General features: G+C 43.5%; 1 protein-coding gene across 3 annotated transcripts in view; it reads right to left on the bottom strand.

Moving 5' to 3' along the window:
- Positions 1-1,355: 1,355 nt before the first annotated feature.
- Positions 1,356-24,269, bottom strand: part of LOC133362979 (NACHT, LRR and PYD domains-containing protein 3-like) — a 125,173-nt gene continuing 102,259 nt past the window's right edge. For all 3 annotated transcript variants that reach the window (XM_061581960.1, XM_061581958.1, XM_061581959.1), the window contains 7 exons: positions 18,777-18,863; positions 17,228-17,311; positions 16,071-16,157; positions 9,521-9,604; positions 8,870-8,956; positions 2,213-2,296; positions 1,356-1,687 (listed from right to left, as the gene is read on the bottom strand). In XM_061581960.1, coding sequence (XP_061437944.1) covers positions 1,600-1,687; positions 2,213-2,296; positions 8,870-8,956; positions 9,521-9,604; positions 16,071-16,157; positions 17,228-17,311; positions 18,777-18,863 — 601 coding nt within the window. In that variant the 3' untranslated portion in view covers positions 1,356-1,599. The remainder of the gene's footprint in view (positions 1,688-2,212; positions 2,297-8,869; positions 8,957-9,520; positions 9,605-16,070; positions 16,158-17,227; positions 17,312-18,776; positions 18,864-24,269) is intronic.

The following is a 24,269-nucleotide window of genomic DNA, read 5'->3' as shown; positions in this document are numbered from 1 at the left end:
GGACAGGGAGCGAGTGAGCGTTGCGTGTCCGCTTGGGAATGGGAAACGAGACTGGGTGGGGGGAGGGAAGTGGGCGGGGCTAGAAGTTCGAGGCTGGGTTTCCGAGAGATGCACGGGGGGGAGAGGGGGAGCAAACCGGCAACACGATTGCTACCATGATAAATGATGGTCGAGCCCAAAAAATTGTAGAAGGGAAATAATAAAATAATAAAAATAAAACATAATAAAATAATTATCACGACGTTTCGGCCACAACGCAAGCAGCCGTCCTCAGGTGAAGAACAGGTCTGTCGGGAAGACAGCGTTTGAATGCTCAATTTGTGTCCATTTTCTCATTTGAAGTTATGTCTATGTTTATATATCTGGATGGCTACTATCAGAGATTTGTTCATGAAGCCATCCAGATATATAAACATAACTTCAACCGAGAAGATGGATACAAATTGAGCAATCATTGGAAAGATGTTATTAACAAAGTAAAAATTTGATTGTTCTTAGTTGCTCTATTTTATTTGCCGGGTACTAGTCTATTTTGCCAAGTTAATTGTATCCTCAACGTTCAACAGTGCGACCATTTTGTTTTGGGCTCCACCATCATATATCTTGGCAGCAATCATGTTGCCGGTTTGCTCCCCCTCTCCCACCCCGTGCATCTCTGAACCACAGCCTCGAACTTCTAGCCCCGCCCACTTCCCACCCCCACCCAGTCTCGTGTCCCATTCCCTAGCGTACACGCAACGCTCACTCCCTGTCCTTCCCCACCACCCCCCCCCTCTACCGCCCTCTCTGCCTTATATAGCCTTCCTAACTCCGGAATCTCTCCCACTTCAGTAAAAATGTTCTTGCTGTGGTTGTCATACCTGATGATGATTGCTTGTTGAAATCGAAACGTCGTGATTTAATTTACTTATTTATCTACGTGACTTTACCGAAAGAACCAAAGAGTATAAAGTGTATTTGTTTAACCAGGTTTTTAACCTGGATAGTTTCAATTGCAAGTGTGATCTGAGGCACCAGAATCGAAAACTAATCAATTAGAGCGATGAAAGAGAATTCAGAGCAAAAACAACTTTAAAACAATCATTAATAAATGCATGCGAGCTGAAGATTATTTTTAGACCAATCATAGCGCAATTGAAAGTTAAAATACATGAATATTAAACAGATATAGCGTGACGATTGAAGTCATACGTCAAGAGATTGATATGTGCATGAGTGTGATACACACCTCTATGTACGCACATTCATGCAAAACATTTCTACTCAGTGAAACCATGGTGAGCTGCCAGACCATTTAAAATCCCCCCCCCCCGCACGCCCCCCGCCACCCCTCCCTCACCACCCCCAACATCGTTTCCCGACACCATATTCATAAATACAGTTACACATCATCGGAATCACCACGCTCATCGGCATCTTGGACCCGCGTTCACCCTCGGCTTCGTGTGGAGCTCACAAAGAGCTCCCCGCTCTGTCGTCTCAGCCCGGCTCAGAGTCGGTGCCGGTGATCGGAGCTGTGGAGGTGAAATGCGCCGGGCTGCTGTGCGAGTCGCGCGTGGGGCACCTCCGTCTGTTGCAGGGCCAGCGTCGCCTCTCAGCTTAAACATAAATATCCAGGCCTCCTCTGTGAGTCCATTTGCTCTTCAGCTCCTCCATCCCCTTGCAACTGAAGCCATTGCTCTCCAACCTGCAGCACAGAGAGAGGTTCACGCTGACACGGGTTCACACGGAGACTCGGGCAGCTGCTCACAGTTCGAGACCCACGCAGCCCCCACAACAACCACGCTGGATGAACGTCTCCCCATGCCATGAGAGTTGCTTTACCATACTTCACCACGCAAGTCATTGCAGGTCTGTGATGGCAGGGACTGCAGATCAAGGATCGTAGTATAGTTCAAGGGTAGATTGTGCTGCACACTGCAGTCTGTGGCCCGCAAGTTAGCTCTGCTGCCTATAACGCCTGTGGTTATGTGCGGTGGTCAACCATCTAAGCACTATCCAGGCGATGTGCCTGAATATTAAATGCACTGGAATGCATCCACTACGAATCCCACTTCTGGCAATAGCTCTAATAGCACATAAACGTCATGTGAAGGAGGCCCATTGCCCAAAACGTTGCTTTTCCATGTTTTTTTCTAAGGCCACAGTGTTACTAACGAATCTAAGTTCTTTAGCAGCAGAGAGCATGCGAGACACGAGTAGCAGAGCTTACTTGAGTGTCCTCAATGCTTTGTTGGTGATCATGATGTCATGAAGAGCTGGGATCGATTTGTCCGTCAGTGAGCAGTTCCACAGACTACAGGAAGAGAAGAGGCACTGAGTGGGGTGAAATTGGAAAATAAATAGTGTACACTCACAAGAAATGGAGAGCAACTCAACATCCTTTATTACAATGACAAGGGTGGAAATATCGTAGAATCAGTTAAACAAGCGGGAGGGAGTGATCATCGCGGACCCAGAAACGCAACCCTATTTGTCTATTATTTGTTTAATGTGGCTTTGTCCAACACGGCATTTTACAGGAACGTAACCTACTGCATTTGGCGAGGTCTGCCTGCGCAATATATTGTATTAAACATCGCGTTTGTCCATGAAAGGCCACTAGATACAGGCAGAGTAGCCAGAATCAAAATCTGACTTTATTTGTATTGGAGGCCAAGGCTGGTTTAAACTGTATATTGGGTAAGGATAAAAAAATAATGTTAAAATGTATAGGGTTGGCATATAAGAGCCATTGGTGACTTGATGGCTTTAATAAGGGTCACGTTGTGGTGTTATTAATGTAAACGTATGGGTGGGCAATACATATCAAGATCTCTGCCGTTCGTTATTTAAATTCTTAATTGTCATTGATGACGTTAAATATAAATGATGGATTATCCAGAGCGTGCTTATCTGGATTCCAACATTCGGTAAAACCGCTGCAAATGTTGTACCAGTCCGGAGATCGACACCATGTGCGTGACAACACGAGTAGCTGTGCTTTGTTTCAGTGTCAAATAATATATATAGTACATTATACATACTCTTTGCTTTTTTCGGTAAAGTCACGTAGGTATAAAATAAAAATAACCAAAGAGTATGGATACCTGCAGTCACGAAAACTTTAAATCTAGATAGTACATTATACACTACATACAACAAGTTAAACAATAAAAATACTGCACGTACAGTGAGGGAAATAAGTATCTGATCCCCTGCTGATTTTGTACGTTTTCCCACTGACAAAGAAATGATCAGTCTATAATTGTAATGGTAGGTTTATTTGAACAGTGAGAGACAGAACAACAACAAAATTCAGAAAAACGCATGTCAAAAATGTTATAAATTTGTAATGCGAGCGTAAATGGGGTTGTTGCTGGGCTCTGGTCCAATCACACGGCCCGGGGTATTGGGGGGCGGAGCCTGGTCTGCGGGGCGTGTGGGAGGGGCCACTGTTCACCTCGGCTCCAATGGGAGGCGAGGTGAATGGGGGCGGAGCCAGCGGGGTAGTATGGGAAGGCTGGGTCTGACGATCTGGAAGGGGAGGAGTCAGGGTCACGTGGGGGGAATGTATATAAGTGGGAGCTCGGAAGAGATCGGGGCAGTCGGGGAAGTTAAGAGGCTGAGCCACGTTGGGTGGTGAGGAAAGATCCGCGCCATCGGCCACGTGGCCGAAGGACCTCAGCACGCCGTCGGCCAGCGGTGTGCGGGAATAGAGGAGCTAACGGGGGAGCGTGCGGAGCACGCGAGAGAGAGAGAGCGTGCGTGGCACGTGAGAGGGAGCGTGCACGGGGCGCGCGCGAGATGACACTGGCCCGAGAGGAGGCCAGTGGGGGGTGCGGAGAAGAACCTAAATAAAAGACAAGCCGAGACCGGCAGTGCCTGACAGAGTCTTTTATTACAAATTGATTTGCATTTTAATGAGGGCAATAAGTATTTGACCCCTCTGCAAAACATGACTTAGTACTTTGTGGCAAAATCCTTGTTGGCAATCACAGAGGTCAGACGTTTCTTGTAGTTGGCCACCAGGTTTGCACACATCTCAGGAGGGATTTTGTCCCACTCCTCTTTGCAGATCTTCTCCAAGTCATTAAGGTTTCGAGGCTGACGTTTGGCAACTCGAACCTTCAGCTCCCTCCACAGATTTTTCTATGGGATTAAGGTCTGGAGACTGGCTAGGCCACTCCAGGACCTTAATGTCCTTCTTCTTGAGCCATTCCTTTGTTGCCTTGGCCGTGTGTTTTGGGTCATTGTCATGCTGGAATACCCATCCACGACCCATTTTCAATGCCCTGGCTGAGGAAACGAGGTTCTCACCCAAGATTTGACAGTACATGGCCCCGTCCATCGTCCCTTTGATGCGGTGAAGTTGTCCTGTCCCCTTAGCAGAAAAACACCCCCAAAGCATGTTTCCGCCTCCATGTTTGACGGTGGGGATGGTGTTCTTGGGGTCATAGGCAGCATTCCTCCTCCTCCAAACACGGCGAGTTGAGTTGATGCCAAAGAGCTCCATTTTGGTCTCATCTGACCACAACACTTTCACCCAGTTGTCCTCTGAATCATTCAGATGTTCGTTGGCAAACTTCATACGGGCATGTATATGTGCTTTCTTGAGCAGGGGGACCTTGCGGGCGCTGCAGGATTTCAGTCCTTCACGGCGTAGTGTTACCAACTGTTTTCTTGGTGACTATGGTCCCAGCTGCCTTGAGATCATTGACAAGATCCTCCCGTGTAGTTCTGGGCTGATTCCTCACCGTTCTCATGATCATTGCAACTCCACGAGGTGAGATCTTGCATGGAGCCCCAGGCCGAGGGAGATTGACAGTTCTTTTGTGTTTCTTCAATTTGCGAATAATCGCACCAACTGTTGTCACCTTCTCACTAAGCTGCTTGGCGATGGTCTTGTAGCCCATTCCAGCCTTGTGCAGGTCTACAATCTTGTCCCTGACATCCTCGGAGAGCTCTTTGGTCTTGGTCATGGTGGAGAGTTTGGAATCTGATTGATTGCTTCTGTGAACAGGTGTCTTTTATACAGGTAACAAGCTGAGATTAGGAGCACTCCCTTTAAGAGTGTGCTCCTAATCTCAGCTCGTTACCTGTATAATAGACACCTGGGAGCCAGAAATCTTTCTGATTGAGAGGGGGTCAAATACTTATTTCCCTCATTAAAATGCAAATCAATTTATAACATTTTTGACATGCGTTTTTCTGGATTTTGTTGTTGTTATTCTTTATCTCACTGTTCAAATAAACCAGGGGTGTCCAAACTTTTTGCAAAGAGGGCCAAATTTGATAAAGTGAAGATGCCCGGGGGCCAATAGTTCCTTTTGACATTTTTTTTTACCACAAAAGTTACATGAAAATACACAGTTATAAAAAAAATCATTGTCACAATTACCTTTATTTTTCAAATGACAATGTAACCAAATATAAGCCACTCAGGCAGACGTGAACAACTCTAAAAACACAATTCTGCCTTTCATTCAGTTAGATAACATTGAACAAACTGTATAGAATACCTTAAATTTCCATGAGTTAAATCTTTGCCTCATGTACATTTTAAACAGGAGTTATAAGTAATGCAAAGTGGTCTGTTATTATTAAACTTTAAAAAAGTGATTTTTGCCCGTGTCTTTTACAAGATCTTTCAAAAAGCAATAGTTTGTGTCACATCTACAGGTACATAACATCAACAGTTATAACCAAATCTTATTCAAGAGTTTAATAAAACAAGTGCCATAAATCCAAGTGCATTAGTGTGCTTTAGGCTTTTCACTGTTAATAGTGACAGATGTTACCGTTCAAAACACTCAATTTCAGATTGATCAAGGAACATATAACTTGCTGATACTAATGAAAAGGGTGATACTTGAGGGCAGTGGTTGAGATGCGTAAAATGTCACGCAAGTGGGAGTCACTCATCCTTGACTTCAATCGGTTCTTGTTTAAGTTCATGACTGAGAATGTTTGCTCACACAAATATGTGGAGCCGAATAAACTCAGAATTTTCTTAGCGAATGACCGCATTTCTGGAAACCTGCTTTTGTCCAGCTGCCGGTAAAAGTCAACAAGAGAACACTGCTGGTGTTTTCCGCGGCCCTCATCGTCACACTGCAGCTCAATGAGCTCCAGCTGCAGCTGTGGAGGAGCATCATCAGGGTCCACGGAGAAGGGAGAAGAGAAAAGCAACATGTCCTTTTCAATAACTACAAAGTCCCAAAAGCGTTAGTTAAATTCCACAGAAAGAGATGCGATAGCTTTTGCATAACTCTTCATTTGTGCACCGATGTTGTCCTGTGGGAAACTGTCAATGACCTCTTTCAAAGCTGGGAAGTGCGCAGAGCAGGGCTCTGTTTGGGACAAGTGTCTTTGGAAAAGTTGCAGTTTGGTTCCAAAGGCCTTGATGTGAGCGTATAGCTGGCTCACCACTGCATCTTTTCATTTAAGATTAACATTCAGCGCATTCATATGCTTCGTTATGGCAACCAAAAAAGCCAGATTTGCCAGCCATACAGGATCGGACAGTTCTTCCATTGGTTGTCCCTTCTCACCCAAACAATGTCCAATTTCCTCTTTGAGAGAGAAAAATCGCTGCAGTGCGGACCCCCGACTTAGCCACCTCACATCGTTGTGATATATTACGTCACCGTATTCAGCCTGGATGTCACGCAAGAACTGCTGAAACGGTCAGTGGTATAGAGCGTTAGAGCGAATATAATTGATTGCCTTTGCCACTGGTTTCATAACATCGTCAAATTTGAGATGTTTGGCACAGAGAGCCTGCTGGTGAATGATACAGTGAAGTTTAATAGCGTTACCTGCTTCTTCACTGACTTTATTGCAGATCAGTGTGGACAATACACTTCGCTCACCAGCCATGGCAGGTGCACCATTGGTAATGATCCCAGAAACTTTACTCCATGGTAGTTTCATATCATCAACAGCTTCACAAACAGAAACGAATAAATCTGTTCCTCTGGTTTGCCCTTTAAGGCTTTTGAGGTCAAGCAGCTCCTCTGTCACTTTCATGTTGTCATCAACTCCTCTTTAAAAAATAAGTAGTTGTGCAGTGTCAAATGCATCGGTGCTTTCATCGCAGGCTAATGAGAAATAATCAAAAGCCACTCCCCTGTCCCCCAGTTGTCTCTGAATATCTGACGATATGTACTCAACTCTCCGTGCCACAGTGTTGCGTGTCAGGCAAACATTCATAAATTCTTGCTTCTTCTCGGGGCAAATGTTCTCCACCATTTTCATGACACAGTCTTTGATAAACGCACGTTCAGTAAAAGGTTTGCCATGTTTAGCTATTAACATGGCCACTTCGTAACTGGCTTTGGTGATGTTTTCCTTTGACTCACAGGCCCGCGTGAAGAATCGCTGTTGCGATGCTAGAGCAGCTTGGAGTTGCTTCACTTTTTCAGCGCGGTCACTCCCTGTTAGCTTGTCGTATGTTGTAGCATGTTTAGTCTCGTAGTGTCTCTTTACGTTGAAATCCTTAAACAAGGCAACCGTCTCTTTACAAATTAGACAAACACAATTGCCTCGATTTTCAGTGAAGAAGTATTGTAATGCCCACCGCTCCTGAAAGCGGCGGCTCTCACTGTCAACTTTTATCTTTTTTTTTGCAGTTGCCATGGCAGAAATTATTCGAGAAGGGTTCGCGGCACGGATGCAGAGCCAGATAGCATTAGAATGGTGCTGCCACCGTGTGGTGAAAGGAGGAATTAAATCTTTATAGTTTTATGATTCATTTATTCTGACAGAGCTAGCGAGCCATAAATAGCACATTATAAGACCGAAGCTGGGGGCCGTATGAAATCTGACCGCGGGCCGTGATTGGCCCGCGGGCCGGACTTTGGACATGCCTGAAATAAACCTACCATTAAAATTATAGACTGATCATTTATTTGTCAGTGGGCAAGCGTACAAAATCAGCAGGGGATCAAATACTTTTTTCCCTCACTGTATATACATTTTTCATGACTAATAACTAGTGATAGAAACAGTATATATACACTGCGATCGAGCGAAAATTTCGTGCAATTCGGCGTTCGCCAGAGCACCGGTCTGAAGGCTGCATCAGTCCGACGATTGTCAAACACGTGTTGTTGTTGTGAAACACAAGTTGTTGTCAAACACAAGTCGTTCTTCTTCTTGGTTCTTTCGGTAAAGTCACGTAGAAGGGAAAAAGGAAGCTTATTTATTTTATTATGTTTTGTTTTATTATTTCCCTTCTACGTGACTTTACCGAAAGAACCAAGAAGATTAATCCCTGCAGACACGAAAGCTTTAAATCGAAAGTCGTTGTCAAACACAAGTTGTTGACACATCACCCCATGTAGAGTCGTCGATATTGGAGTGGTGAGTGCGGTACAGTAAATACAGTCACTTTTTACAGCAGGATAGTTATTTTAACTTTGTATATTTATTTAAGCGATTTTCACATCGCAAACTATTTAAAAAACTATATACATACAGAACACCTATAAACATCTTATTCAATAATGTGCAAAAATAAACTATTTTAAATAATGATGCGATTATCTGCCGTTTTTGAAAATCCAGTTCCCCCTTCCCTCCGAAGCCGCTGGATAATTTAATCAATGATCTACTGTATTAATATTATATAGTTTAAAACAATATCATTGGTTAGAGTAGGTAATGTGACAATTGTAATTGCATTGTTATTTAATAGTGGTTAAAAGTGCTGTAATAAGTGTGGCTAATAACTTAATTGATGAGTGCATAAAAAATAAAGTTATAATCGACGTTAAAAAACATTATTATGCTATACTGAGTATCTTTGTGTTTTGCGTACATATATGTTATATATAATTGTTTAGGTGTGCTTATATTAGTGTGTGTGCGTCAGGACATTACTCACTCTAACGTCTCCAAACTTCCTTCTCTCCCAAACATCCCATCCGCTAAAAGTCGGAGTCCGCTGTCTCCGATCGTGTTGAAACGCAGCCTAAACCCGGGTGGACGGGAGAAGGGACAGCGCTGACTCACTGAGCCCACGGGAACCGCGGAGTCAAACACGTGGTGAGTGAGGGACACTCACAATGGTTGTGAACATGACCAGAGCACACACGTTCATGAGCAAAGCTGCTCATTGTTTAATGCTTCTGTGTTATACATTTTATATATAACAGGTGGCTTTCACAAATATCAGTTTACTCACAATCATCCATTCAATTATACTGCACTTTTCTAATATAAAAAGTGTTTGTGTTTTCTCAACACAAAGTTACAACAGAGGATCACACACAAGTACATTTTCATCGAGGAACACAGGGAGATGTTTACAATTAATTAATGTATCTGCTAACAATATGAATATTGCTTTAGCCGACGTGTTAAACTAAATAATTGTGTTAAGATTACAGTAAAACATTTTGAAAGTGGACTCGATTAAGCAGGACAGCAAAAGTAAATGTGTTCACATTTAAATGTTTACTTCACGACGCGTTGCACCAACAATTAGCACAGTTCGTGCACAGAGCACATGTGAGAAACGAACAGCAGAGCTTACGTGAGACTCTTCAATCCTGTGTTGGCCTTGAGGATGACACTGAGAGAGGAACCCGACTTGTCTATCAGGGAGCAGGCAGACAGACTGCAGGGAGAGAAGAGACTGTTACTGGGGGCAGAGAGGATGGGTGGAGGGTCTGGGCACAGTGTGGGGGATGGTGAGGGATGGTGAGAGGTGGTGGTGGTTGACGGAACAGTGGTTGAGGGTCGTGTTTGTGGAGACTGTGCACATATTCTTGGGTCTATCGGTAAAGTCGCGTAGATAGGTTCAAATAAAAAAACAAAAAACTACGACGTTTCGATCGCAACACAAGCGATCGTCATCAGGAGAAAAAAGAGCGGGAAAGCTGCTGAGGCAGGCAGTTTTAAAGGTTTGAAATGGGTGTAGTCACCATATGACCCTTTGACTACACCCATTTAAAACCTTTAAAACAGCCTGCCTCAATAGCTTTCCCGCCCTTTTTTCTCCTGATGACGATCGCTTGTGTTGCGATCGAAACGTCGTAGTTTTTTGTTTTTTTATTTGAACCTATCTACGCGACTTTACCGAAAGACCCAAGAATATGAATTCCTGAAATAACTAAAGTTTTGAACCAAAATTTAATCTATGACGTTAAATACAGATGATCATCGATTAAATCCAGTTCGTGTTTATTTGGCTTCCAACATTCGGTGAAACCGGTGAAGCCGCTGCAAAGGCTGTACCAGTCCGGCGATCGGCACCATATGCGTGACAAAACAAGTAGCTATGCTATTTCAGTGTCAAATACTATATACAGTACATTACACACTACATACAACAACTTAAACGATGAAATGCTGAACGTATACACGTTCATTAAAAATGTGTATTTTACACATTTTTTAATGAAAAATGTGTATTTTTCATGACTAATAACTACAGTAATAGAAGCAGAAAATATACAGTGCGATCTGGCGAAAATTGCGTGCAATTCGGCGTTCGCCAGAGCACCGATCTGAAGGCTGCATGAGTCAGTCGATTGTCAAACACAAGTTGTTGTTGTCAAACACAAGTTGTTGTCGTCAAACACAAGTTGTCGTCAAACACAAGTTGTTGTTGTCAAACACAAGTTGTTGTTATCAAACACAAGTTACCAAACACAAGTTGTTATCAAACACAAGTTGTTGAACAAGAGCGTAGTACGCACATCACCCCATGCAGAGTCTTCGATATTGGAGTGGTGAGTGCGGTACAGTAAATAGTCACTTTTTACAGCAGGATATTTATTTTGTCTTTGTATATTTAAGCGATTTTCATATCGCAAACAATTTTAAAATACTAAATATATATACATAACACCTAAAAACATAATCTTATTCAAGAATCTGCAAAGATAAGCCATTTTAAATAATGACGCGATTATCTGGTGTTTTTGAAAACCAAGTACTGTACCCCCTTCCCTCCGAAGCCGCTGGATATAATCGATGATCTACTGTATTAACATAATATAGTTTGAAACAATATCATTGGTTAGAGTAGGTAATGTGACAATTATAATTGTATTGTTATTTAATAGTGGTGAAAAGTGCTGTAATAAGTGTGGCTAATAACTGAATTGATGACAGCATAAAAAATTAAGTCATAATAGACATTAAATTACATAATGCTATAATGAGTATCTGCCCGTGCATTATGCACGGGCAGATACTCAGACACTTGCCAGTGAACTCAAGCACGTACGCCAAGCTCTTAAGGCTAATGGTTACTCCGACTACACAATCCGCAAAGCCATCACTCCAACCATCAAGAAGGAACCTGTTGAGGAGCCTTTCAAAACCATCACCTTACCCTACATTGCTGGGGTCACAAAAAATATCTCCAAAATCCTGATTAAACACAAGATCCAGGTCCGATTCAACACAGTACATAAAATCCGTGATCTGGTCCCGTCTGTAAAAGATGTGGTTCCAGACATACAGTACCCTGGCGTCTACAAACTAAGTTTCCTCTGTGGTAGCAGTTACATTGGAGAAACCAAACGACATGTCTCGGACCGCATCCGTGAACATAAAGCAGACTTGTAACACGGTAGGACAAACACCTCAGCCGTGGCAGATCACTGTTACAATTCAGTGGGCTCACATGACATTGACTTCTCCAAGACAGAGGTTCTCTGCAAGCCATCTGGCTACCATGAGAGATTCGTTCATGAGGCGATCCACATATACAAACACAGAGACAATTTCAACCGAGAAGATGGATTCTGGCTCAGCAATCATTGGAAGGACGTAATAAACCATTTCGGATCTTAACTGATTGTGTTCACGTTTACGGTGACTTTCAGACCACAGTCCACTCACTGGCATTGACTATATATATTTTATTCTCCGCAGGGAATGGATTCTTTGCTCCGCTGCAAGTCTCCTACCACCACTCTCCCATTGACATATTTCGTTGCTTCCTCTTAGTACCTTTCACGCGACGGTCAATGGTATAGTGTATAGAAGATTGTATACAGTAATAATAAATAGTATAAAAGTGTAATGTTTAATACAATGTATAAGGTAATATATAGTATCGCAATTGTATAGTGAATATACAGCAGTGTGGTATACAGTAGGGTGGGTAGAATAATACATAGTGTAATATTACAATGTATAGTCTATAAGCATATTAGTTGCTGCAGCTCCATACTATTAACATTCCTTCCCTTTATTAATGCTAACCCTACTCCCACCCTTTGATGCTGCTAATCCTGCATAATGCACGGGCATATTATGACTTTGAAACCCCCCGCCCACCTCCTACGCATTCCACAAGTAATGACTAATCCTAGATCTGCATTTCCCATAAATATGCTAAATTCCTATTGATATGCAAATTATTTTGTCAAGGCGCTCTTCCCCCTCCAACCCAGCTTAAAAATACGCTCCAAGCCTGGTGGTGTTTCATTCAGATGCTGTCTTTCCAACAGACCTGTTCTTCACCTGAGGACGGCTGCTTGCGTTGTGGCCGAAACGTCATGAGAATTATTTTATAATCTTCTTGGTTCTTTTGGTAAAGTCACGTAGAATGGAAATAATAAAATAATAAAAATAAAACATAATAAAATAATTCTCACGACGTTTCGGCCACAACGCAAGCAGCCGTCCTCAGGTGAAGAACAGGTCTGTCAAGAAGACAGAGTCTGAATGACAACCCCAGGCTTGGAGCGTCTTTTTTAAGCTGGGATGGAGGGGGGGAGAGCGCCTTGACAAAATAATTTGCATATCAAGAGGAATTTAGCATATTTATGGGAAATGCAGATATGCGATTAGTACTACTTGTGAAATGCGTAGGAGGTTTGGCGAGGGGTTTAAAGTCATTATGCGCGTGCATTATGCAGGATTAGCAGCATCAAAGGGAGGGGGTAGGGGTAGCATTAATAAAGAGAAGGAATGTTAATAGTATGTATCTGCAGTAACTAAACCACCACGTAAACAACTAAAGTATAAACTACATAGTATCATCAGTATACTAAATATACTCTTCAATAAGCTGAGCTACTAACAGTAAGTAATAAATTACAATTCTACGTCGCAAAAAATATAATATGCTTCCAGCTAAACTTTATTCTCTTACATCACACGGGTATACCCCGTACTATATACTGCCATAGACAAACCCAACATTAAATTATATACTGTATTATTATAATACACCACTCTATACCTTATACATTGTAATATTACACTATGTATTATTCTACCTACCCTACTGTATATCACACTGCTGTATATTCACTATACAATTACGATACTATATATTACTTTTTACATTGTATAAAACATTACAATTGTATACTATTTATTATTATACAATCAGCTATACACTATACCATTGACCGTCGCGGTAAAGATACTAAGAGGAAGCAACGAAATATGTCAATGGGAGAGTGGTGATCAAACCAAACAATTCTCGTTGAAACCTTCTGCAGCCAGGCCACCAAGATAATATGGCTTGCCAAAGATACATAAAGAAGATACACCTCTTCGTCCCATTGTCTCTAAATCAACTCCCCCACCTACAAACTGGCTCGTTTTTTGTCTGAAATCCTGCGGCCTTTCACTGGAAAAACCACCTCTGCGGTACTAAAATCTACTGACCTGGTATCGACAATCAAGGGAATTTCCCTGTCCCCAGACGACCTGCTTGTCAGTTTTGATGTGGTTTCCTTATTCACCAAAGTTCCTGTACCTGACACCATCGCAATCATTGAAGACTTGGTTCATCAAGGACTGAATATGGGGGTACCCCCCCTGGTGAGACACTGCTTAACCAATACATACTTCACCTGGAATGGAACTTTCTACAAACAAACTGAGGGCACCCCAATGGGCTCCCCCCTATCTCCGGTTGTAGCCAACGTTTTCATGGAGAAATTTGAGACTGACGCCATCCAGACTGCCACTCTACGCCCGACCTTATGGAAGAGGTACGTAGATGACACTTTTGTCATCTGGCCACATGGCCGGCCTGCTCTAGACCAATTCCTCAACCACATCAATTCCATACACCCAGCCATCAGATTCACCATGGAAGTCGAAAAAGATGGCAAGCTACCCTTTTTGGATGTCCTAATTAAAAGGAGACTTGATGGTTCAATGAGCCACTCTGTCTACAGGAAAGCCACCCATACGGATGCTTCCCTAAAACCGGATTCCCACCACCATCCATCCCAGAATAATTCCCTCATCAAGACTCTATACCATAGAGCCCAATGCATCTCCGACCAGGAACACATTGCCAGTGAACTCAAACACGTACGCCAAGCTCTTAAAGCTAATGGTTACTCCGACTATACAATCTGCAAAGCCATCACTCCAAGCATTGAGAAGGATCCTGTTGAGGAGCCTTTCAAAACCATCACCTTACCCTACATTGCTGGGGTCACAAAAAACATCTCCAAAATCCTGATAAAACACAAGATCCAGGTCCGATTCAACACAGTACATAAAATCCGTGATCTGGTCCCGTCTGTAAAAGATGTGGTTCCAGACATACAGTACCCTGGCATCTACAAACTAAGTTGCCTCTGTGGTAGCAGTTACATTGGAGAAACCAAACGACATGTCTCGGACCGCATCCGTGAACATAAAGCAGACTTGAAACACGGTAGGACAAACACCTCAGCCGTGGCAGATCACTGTTACAATTCAGTGGGCTCACATGATATTGACTTCTCCAAGACAGAGGTTCTCTGCAAACCATCTGGCTACCATGAGAGATTCGTTCATGAGGCGATCCACATATACAAACACAGAGACAATTTCAACCGAGAAGATGGATTCTGGCTCAGCAATCATTGGAAGGACGTAATAAACCATATCGGATCTTAACTGAGTGTGTTCACGTTTACGGTGACTTTCAGACCGCAGTCCACTCACTGGCATTGACTATATATCTTGTATTCTCCGCAGGGAATGGATTCTCTGCTCCGCTGCAAGTTTCCTACCACCACTCTCCCATTGACATATTTCGTTGCTTCCTCTTAGTATCTTTCACGCGGCGGTCAATGGTATAGTGTATAGCTGATTGTATAATAATAAATAGTATACAATTGTAATGTTTTATACAATGTAAAAAGTAATACATAGTATCGTAATTGTATAGTGAATATACAGCAGTGTAATATACAGTAGGGTAGGTAGAATAATACATAGTGTAATATTACAATGTATAAGGTATAGAGTGGTGTATTATAATAATACAGTATGTAATTTAATGTTGGGTTTGTCTATGGCAGTATATAGTACAGGGTATACCCGTGTGATGTAAGAGAATAAAGTTTAGCTGGAAGCATATTATATTTTATGCGATGTAGAATTGTAATGTATTACTTACTGTTAGTAGCTCAGCTTATTGAAGAGTATATTTAGTATACTGATGATACTATGTAGTTTATACGTTAGTTGTTTACGTGGTGGTTTAGTTACTGCAGATATATACTATTAACATTCCTTCTCTTTATTAATGCTACCCTTACCCCCTCCCTTTGATGCTGCTAATCCTGCATAATGCACGGGCATAATGACTTTAAACCCCTCGCCAAACTCCTACGCATTTCACAAGTATTACAAATCGCATATCTGCATTTCCCATAAATATGCTAAATTCCTCTTGATATGCAAATTATTTTGTCAAGGCGCTCTCCCCCCCTCCATCCCAGCTTAAAAAAGACGCTCCAAGCCTGGGGTTGTCATTCAGACTCTGTCTTCTTGACAGACCTGTTCTTCACCTGAGGACGGCTGCTTGCGTTGTGGCCGAAACGTCGTGAGAATTATTTTATTATGTTTTATTTTTATTATTTTATTATTTCCATTCTTCGTGACTTTACCGAAAGAACCAAGAAGATGAATCCCTGCAGTCACGAAAGCTTTAAATCGAAATTTAGTTTATGTTTTATTTATATTATTTTATTATTTCCCTTCTACGTGACTTTACCGAAAGAACCAAGAAGAGGAGTATCTTTGTGTTTTGTGTCCACATGTGTGTATATATTTGTTTAGGTGTACTTATATAAGTGTGTGTGCATCAGTACATTACTCACTGTAACGTCTCCAAACTTCCTTCTCTCCCCAACATCCCGTCCGCTAAAAGTCGGAGGCCGCTGTCTCCGATCTCGTTGTGACTCAGCCTAAACCCGGGTGGACGGAGTCAAACACGCGGTGAGTGAGGGACACTCACAATGGTGGTGAACATGACCAGAGCACACACGTTCATGAGCAAAGCTGCTCTTGTTTAATGCTTCTGTGTTATACATTTGTAATGATTGTGGTATCACTACTGTGTACACACGCACACGTGTGACATCACTATGCCGGGAGCGTTACTACCACGTGGGTTTCACACACACATGACGTCATCCTGGCTGGAAATGACGTCAGGGCTGGTGCTGGACACGTGACCAGATCCCAGTGGGGGCCGGGGGCCTAGGGGGACCTCGGGGGGCACGTGGACAGCAGGGGGGCTTCGAGCGGGTGCTCGAAGGGAGGCGTGGCCGGGGTGGGCCTGGGCACGTCGAGGCCCATATAAGCAGCCTCCTCACGAGATTCGAGGCTGCCCGTGCCAAGAATGAAGATGCCTCGTGAAGACGCCAAGAATAGTCAAGCCTCCAGTCAGCGGACCTGCCAGTAGCCACCTGGCTGGGTCACACTAGAGTAGCTGAGAGTTAGAGAAGTGTGTGTTAGCTAGAGTAGGTCGGTGGTCACCACCCTATGTGTAATGTACAGTGTTATATACTTATTGTTCTAATAAATGAGTGTTGCCTCCCAAGAAGTGTGTGTGCCTAAATGAACCCATTATACATCTTATATATAACACATGGCATTCAAAAATATCAGTTTACTCACAATCATCCATTCAATTATACTGCACTGTATGTTTCTAATATAAAAAGTGTTGGTGTTTTCTCAACACAAAGTTACAACAGAGGATCACACACAAGTACATTTTCATCGAGGAACACAGCGATATGTTTACAATTAATTAATGTATCTACTAACAATATGAATATTGCTTTAGCCTACGTGTTAAATTAAACAAATGTGTTAAGATTACAGTAATTTTTTTTAAAGTGGACTCGATTAAGCAGGACAGCAAGATTAAATGTGTTCACATTTAAATGTTTACTTCACGACGCGTTGCACCAACAATTAGCACAGTTCGTGCACAGAGCACATGTGAGAAACGAACAGCAGAGCTTACCAGAGAATCTTCAAACCTATGTTGGCCTTGAGGATGACACTGAGAGAGGAACCCGACTTGTCTGTCAGTGAACACTTATACAGGCTGCAGGGAGAGAAGAGATGGTTAGTGGTGGCAGAGGGGATGGGTGGAGGGTCTGGGCACAGAGTGAGGTATGGTGAGAGGTGGTACCACGGTGGTTGACGGAACAGTGGTTGAGAGTCGTGTTTGTGGAGACTGTACACATATTATTGGGTATTTCGGTAAAGTTAAGTAGATAGGTTCAAATAAAATAACAAAGATAACAAAAAACTACGACGTTTCGATCGCAACACAAGCGATCGTCATCAGGAGAAAAAAGTGCGGGGTAGCTGCTGAGGCAGGCTGTTTTAAAGGTTTTAAATGGGTGTAGTCCAAGGGTCATATGGGTGACTACACCCATTTCAAACCTTTAAAACAGCCTGCCTCAGCAGCTTTCCCGCCCGTTTTTTCTCCTGATGACGATTGCTTGTGTTGCGATCGAAACGTAGTTTTTGGTTTTTTTATTTGAACCTATCTACGTGACTTTACCGAAAGACCCAAAAATATAAATTCTTGAAATCACTTAAGTTTTTAACCAAATTTTATCTATGACGTGAAATACAGATGATCATCAATTATATCCAGAGCGTGCCTATCTGGCTTCCAACATCCGGTGAAACCGCTGCAAAGGCTGTACCAGTCCGGCGATCGGCACCATGTGCGTGACAAAACATTTCAGTGTCAAATACTATATACAGTACATTACACACTACATACAACTTAAACAATGAAATGCTGAACGTATATACATTATTCATGACTAATAATTACAGTAATAGAAGCAGAAAATATACAGTGCGATCTGGAGAAAATTGCGTGCAATTCGGCGTTCGCCAGAGCACCGATCTGAAGGCTGCATCAGTCTATTGTCAAACACAGGTTGTTGTTGTCAAACATAGGTTGTTGTTGCCAAACACAAGTTGTTGTCGTCAAACACAAGTTGTTGTCAAACACAAGTTGTTGAACAAGAGCGGAATACACACACCACCCCATGCAGAGTCTTCGATATTGGAGTGGTGAGTGCAGTACAGTAAATAGTCACTTTCTACTGCAGGATATTTATTTTGTCTTTGTATATTTATGTAAGCGATTTTGATATCGCAAGCTATTTAAAAACACTAAATATATATACAGAACACCTAAAAAATATCATCTTATTAAAGAATTTGCAAAAATAAGCCATTTTTATATGATGCTATTATCTGGTGTTTTTGAAAATCCGGCTGCCGGATAATCGATGATCTACTGTATTAACATAATATAGGTTGAAACAATATCATTGGTAAGAGTAGGTAATGTGACAATTGTAATTGTGTTGTTATTTAATAGTGGTGAAAAGTGCTGTAAAAAGTGAATAAAAAAGAAAGTTATAATAGACGTTCCAAAATGTTTTACCTTATACTGAGTATCTTTGTGTTTTGTGTCCACATGTGTATACATTTTTGTTTAGGTGTGCTTATATAAGTGTGTGGATCAGGACATTACTCACTCTAACGTCTCCAAACTCCCTTCTCTCCCCAACATCCCGTCCGCTAAAAGTCGGAGGCCGCTGTCTCTGATCTTGTTGTTATTCAGCCTAAACCCGTGTGGACGGGAGAAGGGACAGCGCTGACTCACCGAGCCCACGGGAACCGCGGAGTCAAACACGCGGTGAGTGAGGGACACTCACAATGGTGGTGAACATGACCAGAGCACACACGTTCATGAGCAAAGTTGCTCATTGTTTAATGCTTCTGTGTTATACATTTTATATATAATAGGTGGCATTCACAAATATCAGTTCACTCACAATTATTCATTAATTTATACTGCACTGTACCTTTATAATCTGAAACGTGTTTGTTGTGTTTATAAGGGTGTTGTTTTGCCAGACCTTGTCTACACACATACATACAAACACGCAGTAACTAAAGTACATAACTCGTGAAATAAACTTAAAATGAAAACCAGCAATAGAAATATGGGAAAATATATAGTTCTAAGCATATAAAACAAACAATTACGTAATGCTACAAAAGGAAAATAATAACGTTATGCTATAAAAAAATGAAATTTACCTTAATCCTCGTGAAGCTCGGGCACGTTGAACGCGGCATTTTGGTTGAGGCGGGGCTTTAAGTAGACATCCGCACCCTCAACACGCTGCACTAGTTGCACTTATGTCACTAACACAAACATTTCCACACGTTGAATTTTTTTACGTGATTTATGGGAGCATTTCCGTAAATTCGGATTTGCGTAAACCGGGGACTGCCTGCACATACATGCGTATATTAACTTACTTTGTCCATGGCGCACTCAGATCACTGGACGAATTGCACCTTATGAATGTCAATCCTTATTATATGAAGATTGCTTGCATTTATTTTAATGTAAAAAAATACTGTAACATCACAACAACTGCGGACTCAAACAGGGGTGTGTATAAGTGTGTGTGAGTGTGCAATAAGGCGCAAGTATTAGTGTATATGGATAGTGTATATGTACATGTGAGTGTGTGTATATTAGTGTACATGTTACATCTCAAAAATCTGAAAATCTAAATAGGATTGAGACTGGATGGTGCTTCTACCCGTTATTGACATGCATACCAACAGGTGTTGTAGCCTGCGGAGCTACGTTATGGCAATGGAACAACATTCATCTATGCTCTACACCAGGGGTGTCAAACTCAATTTCATCTTGGGCCGCATCGTCATTCTGGGTGCCCTCAAAGGGCCGGTTGTATCTGTAAGACTATATAAATGTATCTACTCTTTATCATATTAAATAATTGCCTCTGCATTCGATTATTACTGCTTTTAGTAATAACCTAAGTAATAACTAACTATGAAAGTAGAAGTATAAGAAAAATAATGGCAAGCAGATATTCATTTTTTTCATTTAAGTTTTCAGTTTCATTTATATGGTATAACACTGTGAGCCATGCGGCTCTTAACTCTGATGCAATCGCAACAAACAAAAACAGGAATAAGGAACATCTTAAACGGACTACACGCAACAGAAAAATCCTGGAAAAAACAGCAAAGTCTTCCAGAAAAAACACCGTATATCAACACTGTGTGCAATTGTGCGTATGTATTAGTAAGCGTGTATTAGTGTGTGTGTTAGTGCATGTTATGTGAGTGTTCACGAGTATTATGTGTGTATTAGTGAGTATTATGTGAGCATGTATTAGTGTGTGTTTGTGTGTATTAGTGAGCATGTATTAGTTTGAGTTTGTGTGTTAGTGACTGATTTACACACAAACTGGAGCGTGCCACGAAGAGGTGGGGCCTTACCATCAGCCCCAACAAAACTAAGCACCTGCCTGGGTATTTTGTACCATCGGACACTCCACCCCCACAACTCCCAATCGGTGATGGGGCAGTTGTGGATAGAGTGGAGAGTTTCCGATACTTGGGCAGTGTGCTCATGACCGGCTCCGGTTTAACAGCAGAGGTCTCACTCCAAATCAGTCGAGCGGCATTATCTTTTCATTGGTTGCGTAACGCTGTGTGGAAGCTACATTATTATGCTAATTTATGTAATTGTGTGCATACATTATGATAATTGGGGCGGTGATCTATTAAATTGCGATTACTAATGTATGCAGTTATTATAATTAGGCTTATCTTCGTTGTCTAGGGTCGTATTATTAATCGGAATAATACAATTATCCTCGCTTTAACATTTACTGATTATGTCTTAGTGTGTTTATGTCAGGTCTCCAAATTCAAATCTCAACGCAGGATACAGTTCTTATAAATAAGATTATTAAGCATGAACTCAGGAAGGAACCACTCATACACTTGTGTGTTAAGCAATTTTAATTTCTAAACAAAAACATAACACTCTAATATGCGAACTCTTATGCTTGGAATTATCAGCACAATACCACTGGGGAAGTCCCCCTCATTAATCCGTACATTTAACCATCAATGATTACGTTGTTATACTGGGCAACCGAACAATTGATTAATTCCTCCGAGTAACGCGAGCATATACGGCGATAGGGAAAAGTCCTTAAACAGGCATGCGACGATATTCATACGAAAGGTAATAAAAAGAGTATTATTATATCCAGAAGGTAAAAATATACGTCAATAGATTAATCGGCAAGATTATATAATTAACTAAATGTCTTGGTACAATGGTGTGCAGCAGTGAATGCCTGCTTACGCAAGATGCTTATCTTTTGGCTAAGGCTTCAATTCATTCGTGGGCAAGATTCTGTGATCAAAAGAAAGGTTTAACACAATATTCTCCCTGTGAGCTTGTAGATTCGTAACGAAGGTTTCATACGCCTAGTTTACATCGATGAATCTATTGGTAATTTTTGATGCGATTAAAAAGAAAAACAACGACAAATCTTTTATATAAAAGTCTCCGCGCGCTCGCGCTTACGGGGGATTTGGCTCTCGGACGGTGGGGTTTAAGACCGAAATAATTTGCCGGGCGACACGCCCTAAGCGTCGTGGTGGGAATAGGCTATTCCGTTTTCCCATCCGTAAACTTTAAAGTAGTTTAATTAACAGATTTGTGCCGTTTCTATTATTCATTATTTACTTATTGTACGACATCGACCGTACCAAGTAACGTCAATTGCGTGGGGGGGGCGGACCCTACCAAGTCATGCGCCTTCGCTCCAGCTCACGGCGGACATTTTTTTTTACGCGTTTTACAGCCAACACATACACACATCACGCTGCCGATATTTATTCACAGTGTCATGTCCTCTTCGCCCCCCCTCCCCAACACGATGCATCCAGTTTATACTACAGACTCCGTAGATAATAATATTTTACTGCTTATGTAGTGGTGGTGTGTGACAGCGCGTGGTGGGTGGCTACATCGCGGTCCGCAGGCGGGTGTCCACATCGCGGTCCGCATAGGCCCCGCCCCCTGGAGCGGAGGGCTATGTAAGGCGATGCGCAGTAGCACTCGGGGAGAAGTCTACCAGTGAAGACAGAAGACGGAGGAAGAGATAGGCCCTGAGACCCCTAGTCCCGCTGCCCTTGTAAGGGCCGGGGCTCTGTGCGGCTCAGAGGCGAGACCTTGGGATTCACAGCCCGATGTCCTTGTAAGGGCCGGGTTGTGTAACCCAGAGGTCGGGGTCTGTGCCTGGCAAGGCGGCCCGATAGCTCCCTGTGGGGAGAGTGTAGCCGGAGGGCCTGAGAGCGTGGCCGAGTTAGGCACGCGTAGCGTAGGCTGTATCCGTTACTGTTACGTGAGTGTAGCCGAACGGCCTGAGAGTGTAGCCGAACGGCCTGAGAGCGTGGCCGAGTTAGGCACGCGTAGCGTAGGCTGTAACTCGGCTGTATCTGTTACTGTTACAGGAGTGTTAATAAATAAGTGCTGCCCCGTCAACTCGTCTCCCGCCGTAATTGAGATATTACAACTGGCGTCAGAAGTGAAACTGTCTTCGAAATATGGATACCAGGAAGACGAATCATACTCACGAGCGAGACCGGGAAGACGACCACGACGAATCGGGCCAGCGAGCTTCGGGGGGAGAGGAAGAGGAGATGCCGACACCGCAGCACCTTTCGGGGACGCCCGACGCTCCGCTCGGGTCCAACACCGGACTCCAGGATGCGCACTCGCGCCTGGCGGAGCTGCTGTTTGCCGCGGCTTCTATTCTGGCGGTATAATCACCGCATCTGGAGGTGGAAGGACGACGGCGAGCGTGGCGAGGAGACACGCTGGAGATTCCCGCCAAAATGCGCTTTGCGCCTCGGACATTGAAAATGGCGCCATTTTAACAGATCGTCCCTCGGTTTGCGGGAATCGCGACCGGGGACTTCCACTCTTCGCCGCCCGCGTGATCGGCGCGCGCCAAAAGTCGCCATGACCCACCCATGGACGGAGCCGCCATTTCTCATACCGACGGCGCAGCGCGGGAAAATAATCTATCGGAAGACGACCAGGTGTTTCAACAGCGACTTCCTGCGTTGACGGCCTTCAAAGCTGAGGGGGCTGTTCCTCAGAATGCGATCCGCTAAATTGAAGTTTAAACCGGCTAAATGCCACCTACTTCGGGAATTGGTACGGTACTTGGGGCACATTGTGGGCCGTTTGGGGATCTCCACCGATCCCGCGAAGACACACTGTGTCAGTTCATGGCCAACGCCCACGTCAGTAACTGAGGTCCGCAGTTTCATTAGGGTTTGCCTCCTACTACCGCCGTTTCGTTGAGCACTTTGCCACCATAGCCAAACCCCTTCATGCTTTGACAGCGAAAGAGGTGAGGTTTCGCTGGGGGCTGGAGGAGGAGGCCGCGTTCTGCTCCCTTCGGACCGCCTTGGCGAGTGCTCCGCCCTTGTGTTACCCTGATTTTACAAAACCATTCCTGCTCGACACAGATGCCAGTAACACGGGTATTGGGGGGGTGCTCTCACAGGTGATCGGGGGAGTCGAACGGGTGGTCGCCTACGGTAGCAGGGTGTTGTCGCCAGCGGAACAGCGCTACTGTGTGACCCGTCGTGGGTTGCTGGCTATCGTTTTCTTTATACAGCAATTCAGACCGTATCTCTACGGCCGTCATTTTACTGTCCGGACGGACCACGCGGCGCTTCAATACGCGTTGCGTGTCGCCCAACCCTCGGGTCAATTATCTAGATGGTTGGAGGTCCTCCAGGACTACCAATTCACGACCACTTACCGTAAGGGATTGCGCCACACCAACGCGGATGCCCTGTCGCGGTTGTCGCCTCGCTCGGAATGTGCATGTCTTCTGGGTTCGGCGCGTTGTAAGCCGCATGTCGCCATCCCCGGGGGAGAGTTGGTCGCTGCCACTGATGCGCCACGGGTCGACGTTCCCGCTACCCCCACGGGCGGGGACTCGTTACTCGCGTTACCTCTTATCGAGTGGGGTCGACTCCAAATGGCCGACAGCTCCCTACTCGCGTTGCGTCGTAAAGCAAAGGTTCCCGAGGGAGGGGAAATGGGAGTCGGCTCCTGGGTGGTCAAACAGGGCCTCCTTATGAGGTGGGACAGTATG

Source organism: Lethenteron reissneri, unplaced genomic scaffold (genome assembly GCF_015708825.2).
Source record: "Lethenteron reissneri isolate LAM-NWPU_2019-01 unplaced genomic scaffold, ASM1570882v1 scaffold_1639, whole genome shotgun sequence".
NCBI classification, from domain to species: Eukaryota; Metazoa; Chordata; class Hyperoartia; order Petromyzontiformes; family Petromyzontidae; genus Lethenteron; species Lethenteron reissneri.
This window is presented reverse-complemented; position numbering and strand designations above follow the sequence as displayed.